Below are 11,162 nucleotides of genomic sequence, written 5' to 3'. Positions count from 1 at the left end.
ATCTCTACATACTCGTGTCTCTGTTTTGGTTTAATGCTGCTTACGTCAACGTGTCACGCAATAGTCACGCATTTTGACCACTGTGATGACGAATATCGTTGTCGATAAGAGAATATACATAAGAATCATTAACTTAAATTATTTTTCATTCCACAGGAACCCTTATGTATTTGGGCAGTTTTCATCAGTCTGTCTCTGTGGTCTACGCTAACTACAACTACTCTTCCCCCACCCTCCCTCCCCTCACTATCCTATTGCTTCCGGTCATATTATTTTACTTTCAGTTTCAATTTACAAATTAGTGCATTACGTAGACTTTTCTTGAAGCGCAAGCGAGCGTAAATAATGTTGATTCGGCAAATTTATCCGCTTGTGCAGCCGTCAACACGACTTTGGTTTTAGAGGGGATTTGATATTTTACTAACTTTAGCCTCAATTAGACGGTTGTAGACATCTATCGATCCTTAAGGATGCTTTCAACTTCTCGAATTCGTTTGGTGGTTTTTATGGTTGTTCTGAGTCACGTTGCATACAACTCGTACAGTTACAGCTCCGGCAGTGAAATTCGATGTAACTGGAATTGTTCTGTCCATACTGCTGATCTAACAGCACTCACGCGTGAAATGAAAACCTCAATGGCGACCAACGAATTGATCAAGCTTGGTGTACGGTACGAGAAGACAGTGGACGACAAATGCGCGAACGAGACGTCTGTTTACCCAAGCGAATACGCTTCTGAATATTGTCAACTCTGCTTGGTAAACAAAAGACCCTTTCAATCAACTACAGTGATTAAACACCTGATAGATGATGTATTTCCTGATATAGAACAAAGAGAAATTCGCGCCATTTGCAGTTTGAACCCAGCAAGGGCAAGTATTTCAAGCCCTCAAAACTACAGCGGCCGTTCTACCACCATTTGTCATCTCATTGCTTTCGAGGCTCATTTTGATAGAATCGGTTATCAAGCGGTGGAGAAAGATGATCTTCGATCATGCATTAATGTTACCATATCAAACGGGACCAACAGCACTAAAGGAGCATTGGAGCACTGGGCATGGCCAAGTAGGGTTTTAATGTGCTTTTTCTTTGTATTCGTCGCTGTGTTCATGTATTACTCGCTGGCATTCCTTTGTCTCTTTTACCCGACGGAGATCTTGCAAGATGGCGTTACATATATCAATCTTGAAGGAGCAAGTCCTGTCAGTCTCCGAACCTTGGCTGGAAATTATTTTTTCTCTAGAAGCGAAGGCGTCTGGCACAAGACAAAAACATTCTTTTTGCGAGTTTTCATTATACCTCTTCCATTTCTATTGAGTGCAATATTTTTAAAATACGAAATTGGCTTGTTAGGAATGCTGTCATCCTTGCAAAGAATCTTGATAGGCTCCAGTTTTTGTTATTGCGTTCAGGCTTTTTAGACATCGTTTTACTTGAAAAGGTCAATTAAAGTAAAGCCTTGCACCGTTTGTAAGTTGGTTAAACCAACAATCCTTTCATGTCAAGATGAACTTCCTCGGCTCATCATAAATCACTTACGCCTCCAACCTTTGATCTTCGTAGAATGTTGGAGGCTTTTTAAAAGGTGTTTGGGAAATTACGTAAAAACGTCCGCTTCGGTGATTCCCTCCCGCAGAGTGTCTATCATATCAGTGCCAGTTCGTCTTGCCCTTTTTATCATTCTGTTTCTCAGTATACCCGTTGTAGTAATAGTGCTAATGATCGAAGTCTGTTTGTTAACTTTAATGGGTATTCTATTGACCTCTCCTGTCGCAACCTTATGCTCCGCTCAATACAGGCCGAGCAATACAAAATCAAAAAGGCGTATTTTATTGATGAAGCTCTTACATTGGATCCTCTCGTTTTTTCCTATGATGGGTGCCGCGATACTTTTGTTATTTTCAGCTTTCGGTACTTTACTTGCTGTACTAGACGTTTTCGCGCTCTCTTTCTCAGAGAAACACCTTCCTTACATGGCTTGTTCCGTTTTTGTTTTGTATTACATTTGGTCAAGCTATAGCTATTTTACGAAAACATACCACGAGCTTGCCTTAGCTTTATTTTATTACAACAAGAATTCAAGACAAAATCAGGTCAATTACGTTCCTCACAGCTCTAATCAGCTGCAAAATTTACCCAGTACTGCAGACAACGACCTTGAAAACATAATGGCAATTCCAAAAAGGCTCTTCGATATGGCATGTGAAGAACTTATGCCTCTTAGAGAAGGTGTCTGTAAACTAATTTTGAAGATCATATTGATCGTGTCTTCTGTGTTGATTATGTTTACTTTGACCATATTGTCCACCTCTGAGACTACGCCTCTGATGAAAACTTTGTTGACGTTCCTCACTTTATCGTCTCCTAAGATCGTGGCTATTTACGTTGATGGAGGATGGCAGGAAAAATTGCGAGCAATGGTTGTTGAAGAAAAAGTTCCAAAAATTGTAGAAATATTCTTAAGTGAAACCTCTGAGACAAATCGTGAACAGAGAGGCAGAAATGTAAAGACCGACGAAGTAATTTTAGTAAATGAAGACTACATTGAGCTTGCACGCATGTAGTCCTTTAAGAAACCAGTTAATGCCTTTATGAAGCCTACTATACTGCTCACACATCTTTATTAGAGTATTATGCTTCAATTTCAAAACTTTCAATAAGCGTTAACTATTTCGATTACCGCAGAAAAATGAAAAATGTAGAAGATATTGACGTATGAGATCAGGATAAATATCTTGAATGGCGCGCCTTTGCCACCGAATCATACGCTTCATTAGGTTTATTTTATCTCTCTTGTAATAAATGTCACATATACAGAGGTCATCATTAATAACTTCAGAATTTGATCGCCTGTGATTTGTAAAATATCTGGTAAAAAAGCATCAAGTCACCAAGATCCTGATATTAGATCAAGTATGATAAAGTTTAGCAGAAAGCGTAGAAGTTATGTGATGAATATCTCTTATTCTTGTGTTATTAAGCCAAAGATAAAGTACCTTATTAATCAGATTGATTGCTGCTTTTTTGTAAACATTCCGCTTCAAATTCACTTTTGACTATGTTTTTACGATGTTATTTTTTATGTTCAATCTCTTAGACCCCCGATGTTGGGTGCTCAATAAAGTTTGTATCCACAGTTTGGTCTTTATATTATGCAGAACACTCTTGTGTCGATCAAAATGTCAGACTCAAGGCTTAATATTTCACTACTTCAGACAAAAGCATTTCCGCCTGGTCGAGGCCATTCAACTCAAAACAGTCCCAGATATTAATCCGTTAAGGTGTTTACATTTTCTCCTGTATAGTGCCTTCCTGAGAAAAATAATTATAAGAAAAAATTTGTGGCAGTGTTTGATACGCTGAGATGTTTAGAAAGAGTTAGATAACCAAATAGACATATCGAGTATCATTTATAAACTTGATGAAAATCAAGAGTCTGTATATTTCTAATTATAAACATGTGTTATTGACTTAGCGTGGGGTTAAGATGGCTGGATGTTGGTCGAGTCCTTTTCGCTTTGTTATGGCTGAGATGAAGGCGAAGTCCATAAAAGCCCGCTAAGAAAAAGGAACGAGGCTATTATCCAGCCATCTTGGCCGCACAAGCTTGGTCAATAAAGGATCTATTATTGTTTCGTCGATTGATTTTTACAAATTAGCTGATTGATTTTTACAAATTAGCTGATTGATATTTGATTGTAGCCTTGATTGACAGTCGATGGCGCAATCGTTTTAGCAAGTTTACCTTGAGATAAAATGACACGTATTTCAGTTGTGAAAGAGAAAGTACAATTCATCGTTAGCTAACCTGTAGTTTTTCTGCTGACCCATCTCGCTGACCTGTTCTGTAGTAATTTCTGACTGGATAACGCCACAGAAGTGAGTAATTTGTTTTGTAACCAGTTTGATTTTCAGTATTGTAATTTCGTATTTTCCGCATGTAATTTCACGAATCGCTCGCCATTAGATTTCTTGAGAATTATGTTTTGTCTTGTTTGTTTTGGCTTACAGATCGAATAAAATCAAAGAAAGAATTATGCGATTCGTATCAAGTCAATTACTCGATAGCCACTTTATCCCTGGACCAATTATATTTTGCAAAAAGATATCTCTTCAACAACAATTAAGAACGACCTGTTCGTTTCGAGAGCCGGGAAATAAAGCCAACTGTGGCTGTAGCACAATAAGCTCTCGAGAGTCGTTTATGTTTTCTTTGTTTCGATTGTCCTCTTCCGCTTTTTGCGAATCTATCGCCGCCATTGTCCAAAAGTTTCAAACTTCGCTCCACGCAATTGTTTGTTTTGCGGGCGCTGCCACCTATATCATGGAGATTAATACATGGGCGCGCGTAGATATGAAATTTCTCTTCGAGTTGAACACGAGAATAGAAATTCCATATCAGCAAGCAACTATGTATTATTTTGTTTATCATATAAACACAGTAGCCCTTTACTGAGAAGAAAAGCCGACTTCATTAATGAATGAAAATAAATGAATCGACAATCCCCGGGTAACAATCGTAGGGTGCGTTAGTGCTAACCCTTTTAGATGGAAAAATGCATCGAATCATGATTAAAAAAACAAAGATGGTCGTAATTTTCAATTTTCAAAATTCTCATTTATTGAGTTTGTTCTTATCGAAAGAAGAAGTCTATCAGGTAAACGGCCAAAATTGGCCAGAGGCAAATCTTCCAGTTGTCGATTTTCATTCTCAGCCAAGAGAAATGCCAACACCGAAGCTGCTGAATATTTAACTTTCGATTTTTCTTTTAGTATATTGTTTTCTTCCCCTTCTAGAAAAGTTTGAGCCTCGCTGTCTGTCAGCGATACGGATTTTTTTAGCCGCCATAATTCGAGGATTCTCAAGACAAACAGCTTGTATTGAGAATCGTGAAGGCTTTGCCGTTCATTCACCAACCTGACCGAGTGACGCCAAGGGCGAGTGACTTTTCAGCAGCTGTTTAGCTATATCAACACACGTAAAAAAAAACGATATTTTTTCAGTGTGTTGTTACAGCTTTTCTCAGGGCTGGAAATCCCTGTATAATACCACAGTTTATGTGATAAATAATAATAATTGCTCATTAGAAAGTGAGATAGCCTACGATTCTTTAGGCAAACAGGGCAAATTTTTTGAAATGGCATAAAATAATACGAAATCAGGGTACGAAGTGCTTGAAAAGATTTATCCGGTCAGAATATAAAATTAGTAGTAGCAGTAGCCACCCCCAACACGCTGATTCTTATAGGCAATTGTAAAGACTGTATCAGTTCTCCTTTTTAGAATGATTTATTACGATTCTCCAAAAGTCAGGTGCATCAGGTCTTACACCATCATGTCGACTCAGGAAACAGTCTTAAAACAGTCTAAAAACAATCAACTTACAAACTTTTAGCGAATGGTAGGTCAATTAAGCTTTATTTCTAACGCTATACACCCAAAAAGTCGTCAAACGCAAATTTTCAGACTAGAAGAGGTTTTTAAATTTCTTCGTCAGCTTTGTCTCTAAATGTATTTTTTTAAGTCTTAGTTTGCATCACTCCCTGTCTGAAGCTTTCATCACGTTTGAAGTCTACAATATGCCCAGTGTACGATCAAAACTGCGCTAAATTACTCTTTTTATTTATTTATTTTTTAAATCTAACTCTGACAGTGTGAAAGCAGTAGTATACAATCACTCGTTAGAATGATCTTGCCCTAGACTAGCCTTCAACAAGTAAAACTAATTGAAACAATCCTTGTTAGTTCTAGGTTCATGGCGTGTAATTAACTAATTGACAGCCTTATGGCATTACTTTTCGAATATTGTTCAAAATCTTGGCCATGTTTAACTTTCGACCCACGATACGCTGAGGCTTTTTCAGCCATTTGCTTTCCTTGGTGTCGTAGTAGTTGTCCAGAACGTTCATAGACCATGGTATTTTAGCCCTGCGCAGTTCCTTTACAAAGAAAACGGCAAATTTCATGACTTCTGCTTGTGTTAATGTTCCCTTCATGTTATCTTGAGGCATCCATGCACCAAGATAAGTCCGCAGACCAGTTACGTTTGTGAAATGTGTTGCGTCGTTAATTGCTTTTTTGACATTTTCTTGGCCTTCACGTTTACCGTCTCCGCTCCAGTACTTCTGCGAGCCAGGCGTTTTGATTGGCCCTGAAGCATAAAGATGCCACTCGACCATCATGTATGAATCATTTTTATAAATACTTGGATCGATTCTATCTAAGTCCTTCGCAGTTTTTCCTGGCGACGCCAGAATAATTATCCGCTTCGCGTTCTTGCCACCTGTAGCTCGGATTGCTTTTGTCACATCTTTGGTCCACCGGTTGTACTTGTCGGTTCTTCTGCGGAGACTGTTGTTGCAAAGTTTTTCTACTATCTTCTTCTCAGTTTTTCCTTTTGAACAAGTGTCTATTCCAAGTTCTGTAAATAGATTAAAACTGAGTCTATAGTCCCTGTCTTTTAACTGCCGAGCCACCGCTGTCCACCAGGCAACGTACGCGTCATGGTCCTCCTCTGTGGCATAGGCTTCTGCGTGATGGTGAATCCAGGAGATGATAGGAATCACATCGTGTTTCAGACAACCGTCCACAATGGTTGTTAGATTGCCAAGAAACCATTGGAATTCAACTTTGGATGAGTACAGCTCTGCGTCGCATCGAATTCGTAAGTTACTAAACCCTTTATCGTGGATGTCTTCGATGTTTTTCTCAGAGTACTTTTTCATTGGCTTCTTTGCAAAACTCTTAAACCAGTTTGTGGAAAATCCTGCGCGAATCTGGCTTTGATACTCTTCTGGCGAAATTGGATTATCTGTAAAAGAATTTTCATGGAACGTTATAATTAAATAGAAGATGCTGAGTGTTTTAAATTTTTCGAGAATTTATTTCTTTTAATCTACGTATCAAGTTCATTTCATTGCATGCTCGAGCATGCACAGATTATCAAAAAAATTTTTTCATTTTTTTTCAAGATACAACCTCTATTTTTGACTTCTGATATTCTCGTACAAGTCAATTTGCTTAAAAAATGCAAATGATCTGAAGTTATTCTATTTTTTTCCTTTTTTATTTCTCGATAAAATCACATTTAGTGTAGCCTTATTAGCAACATCGTTTTAAGACCCACCTTGTCCACGAGCGATAGCCACCGTAAACAGCAGGAAAAACAATGGATGCAAAACCAGGAATCGGGGCATCTTTTGTTTCATGAGTTCCTATTGTTCAGCACAAAAAAAAGCAATTAGGGGCTATTGAATTGATTAGTGATGGTCGACGTACTTTCCGCGCAGGTGGGAAATTGTTATAAATCTTTAGCCTTTGTAAATACTGCGTCTTTTCTAACTAGGTTTTTTTCCAACGCGATTCGAAAACAATACATGGTCATATATGAAATAAACAAGATCCCGGGAGAGCTGTCATTGCTTAAACATTTAACTCCCACGTGCGACCAAGAAAGAATTTCTCCTTACAAAATCAATACAATATCAATCAGATAAGTGATGAGAATAAAGAAAAATATCAATTTGGGGATAATTAGTTGATCCAATACTAAATTCTCTGAATTAACATTGTGAGAATTGTATGGTTGACAGTAAGGAGAATTACAAATTTGATCTGGGAGTTTAAGGGTTGATTAACACATTTGGATGGGATCTTGTAAACAAGGTTTGGCTCTTTAGATATAGGTGTGTTTTTGAGAGATACAATGTTATTTTACTGAGCCAAAGAGGACTTCACTCTCAGAGCTCCTTGCGGTTCGTTTTTTTTTTCGGACTTACGCAACGGACTTCGCCGAAAAGAAGGGACTCCTCGTAGCTTACTTTCCTCAATGCAAACACGTTCCACTCAAAGACTTTCTACAGCTCCCCTGCACAATTACAGGGCGTGACATTGTTGTTTGTTCCGACCGCCGGGCAATGCCAATGATTCAAAAAATGACCACAAGACATTTCTCTAAAAGTGCCTTTAGTTTCCTGCTCATCTGAGTGTGAAGCCAAGATGTGGGCGATCAACAAGAGTTCTTTAAATTGTCGAAACGACTGAATTAGAAACTCTTTACGGCGGCCAATTTACATCATCAACTCATTTGATAGAACTAAATTATCTTATAAAATCCCCACTGACCCCGCACTACAGTTTCTCTTGAAATTTCGGTTGCCCCCTTTAATCATTAATCAATTCATTGTTGGACAAGAAAATTCGCAATAAAAAATACGGGAATGAATCATTTAGCCGGAATCATTTAAGGGGATGGTGTTTTGCTTTAAAATCTTCAACGTAATGTATAAAATGAACAGAGAAGAAAAGGTATACTTCGAAATCGAGTGCAATGGTCGTGTCTCGCAGTCCTAGGCAAGCAAGTTGCTCTTAGTTCAGGCTCACTCAAGGTATCAGAACGGAATGGACATCCTGTTGGTCATGTTGTCTTTGCGGAGAAATCACAATTTTTTTTAATGACTCTGCTGGCGAATGCTGAAGGTTTCTGAGCTATTTAAATTGATCCCAGTCAAAATTTTCGGCAATTTCAGTGCATAATCTCATCCCCCCGCGTCTAATAAGCGGGGCTATCTCAGCAATTCAGTTGAGGACAAAAAGAGTATCAAACGGACAGGATTTATACCTGGTGAGTGATTTACCCCGATTCCGTATTAAATCGAGGTAAACCACCTGAATTAAGCAATAAGCGAATAAACGAAATTGCTTTCGCTTCGCATCTGCTCGATTTTCTTTAATTTCTTTGGCATGCTCGACATGAAAAAAATTAATACTTACAGGAACCTTTCTCTCATTGCGAAAAATATTTCCCATGATGCGTCTCGTCATTTAGCTTGAAGAAATCAACTTGATGAGGTAGTTTTTACGATGAGTGCTTTTGTATGTGCTTTCTCTGACCCACACGCATTTCGAACAAAACTTATCACAGCGCTTCGTTTTGTGTGGAAACATCTATTGACGATTACCTATATTCTTTCCCTCGGAATCCATGCATTTTTTTCCTTGTAAAAAATTATTCCAGAACATGCAAATGGTGCCCGAAATAACCACAATACCTTTTTGTCAGAAACTGCCTTGGGTTTCTGCTCAGTCATTCGATAAATATGTTCATTGTATATTTTAGCTTATTCTACGTAAGGCATAAGCATTCTGACACGAATCCTGCAATCCGATACCGAAGATACTTGATAGCATAGGAACGAATAATGTGGGATTTGAAACGGCCTTAGGAGTCTGAGAGGAGCATATATCTTACTAAAAATGGCGCGCCGATTGTGAAATACTGCGCTGCGGGATCAGTTGGTGAGGACGGTTGCCGATTGCCATTATTTTTTCTCTAAGATTCCACGCATTTTTTCCACTGGGAGACTTTCGCCACAACAATGCCGATGGAGCTCGAAATAACCGCAATACCTTTTTGTCGGAAACTACCTTTAGTTTGTGCTTATCTAAGTGAAGAGCCAAGGTATAAGAGAGAACTTGAAGATGTAGGCATTAATTAGCTTATCACCGCGTTTTTCCTCTGATCTTGAGAATATTTTTATTGATTGATGGCAGTAATCCTTCTCCTTCCCTTTAACTCTTAAGTTAGACTTAGGGGATGTTTCGTTATAACAACTTGAACGTGATCTCCATGATAAACAAAAAAAAAACAAACAAACAATCAAACAAAAGGTGTCTTTAAGCATACAAAATTGCCCCCCTGACCACTAAAAGTTTACAAATAAAGAAGCCTTAACTCTGCTCTGTTCTATTGTTCAGCACGTAGGAAGCGGCTAGAACACGAGAGAAGTTTAGGGAGAATATTAGACGTAGTCTCGTGTTTCTTCCCACTTCTTTAGTGCTCGAGCCGCTTTCTAAGTGCTTTATTACCTTAACAGAGCACGGTCAAGGCTTCTTTATTTGTTTTATGATAAATATTCTGTAGAATTCCCAATGTATTTCTTTCTATTTTTAAAACAAATTTTATCATCATACAATAGTTTCGTCAGCATGTTTTATACTCTCACAAATCGCGCTACTAAAATAAGCCAACCAGAATCCTTGTTAAAATGGTTCAAATAATCTGATTGATTGAATAACAATAAAGCTGTCAAAAATAGCAAATCATCAAGGATTTGAATTCATCGAATTCAGCTCTTTTGCTTGCAGTTTTTTTCGGTCTCAATACAGAATCTGAAAGTGGAATGTTCAGATTAAATCCGGCCGTATTGTGGCTCATGAAAACCCGCAAGGCGTGTGTTTTATGAATGAACGACAAATAGGAACATGAACGAACAATAGGAACGATAAATATTGCTCGGGGTGACAGCGTCGGTAAAACACGGCTGCTCTGACTGATGTAGCCTTCTACTTAACTTATCGGAAAGGATATCAGAACAGCCCGGCTTAGTTGTTCACGCGAAGGGCGGACGATGTAATTTCTGAGGCTTCTTTCAATCAGTGTTTCAGCAAGCTGCTAATCTTTATACAAGTTAATCAAAATAAATCAAGAAAGCTATCAGCTCTAACTGTTCCCGCGGCTCGCGTTTCATATCGAATTGTAAACAATGTTTTAGATAGGTGTAAGGTGCCTCGCCCCAATTTATTTCTAACTCGAAAGATCGTGTTAAATGCATCTTTTCTAAGTATTAAGTGTTAATGCAATTCTCTTAAACTAAAATTTGCATTCTTCCTGCGCTTGATCGATTCTTAATGATGGTGAATTATGGTCAGCGAACTGAAACATTTTAAAATATGGGTTATTTAGAGGAGTTTATGTGTAAACGACGTTTTCTCGCACAATAATAACCATAACTTATTTTTAAATGACTGTGAATATATGAAAATCATATATGTGAACTGCGGGTAAAGACGTTAATATGAAAGCCATCTTCGCAGTAATCAAAACTACTTGAGCAGTAGTGAAATAAATAAGATTTTCACATATTCACAGTCATGTATTCATCACCTCACGGGGTTTCGTATAACTAGCTCTCAGCTGGCTCGTTAGCTCAGGCAGCAGAGTACTACACCGGTTCGCAAAGGTCATGGGTTCAAATCCCGTACAGGCCTGATTTTTTTCAGGCTTTACTTTTACTACAGCTGAAGTGGTGTTCATTACTTCGAAGATCGCTTTCATATTCAGTAACTTATTTTTGTTACGTCAGACGATTTTTGAAAAGTT

General features: G+C 38.2%; 1 protein-coding gene across 1 annotated transcript; it reads right to left on the bottom strand.

Moving 5' to 3' along the window:
- Positions 1-5,518: 5,518 nt before the first annotated feature.
- On the bottom strand, positions 5,519-8,914 carry LOC131788230 (endoglucanase A). The gene is made up of 3 exons (XM_066168757.1): positions 8,774-8,914; positions 7,128-7,215; positions 5,519-6,812 (listed from the first exon to the last, which is right to left on the bottom strand). Exons 1-3 carry the CDS (start codon positions 8,822-8,824, stop codon positions 5,785-5,787), a joined length of 1,167 nt encoding a protein of 388 aa, XP_066024854.1. The 5' UTR covers positions 8,825-8,914; the 3' UTR covers positions 5,519-5,784.
- Positions 8,915-11,162: the final 2,248 nt, after the last annotated feature.

Source organism: Pocillopora verrucosa, chromosome 6, assembly GCF_036669915.1.
Source record: "Pocillopora verrucosa isolate sample1 chromosome 6, ASM3666991v2, whole genome shotgun sequence".
Classification (NCBI taxonomy): domain Eukaryota; kingdom Metazoa; phylum Cnidaria; class Anthozoa; order Scleractinia; family Pocilloporidae; genus Pocillopora; species Pocillopora verrucosa.
Note: the sequence above shows the minus strand (reverse complement) of the source record. Positions and strands in the feature narration are given on the sequence as shown.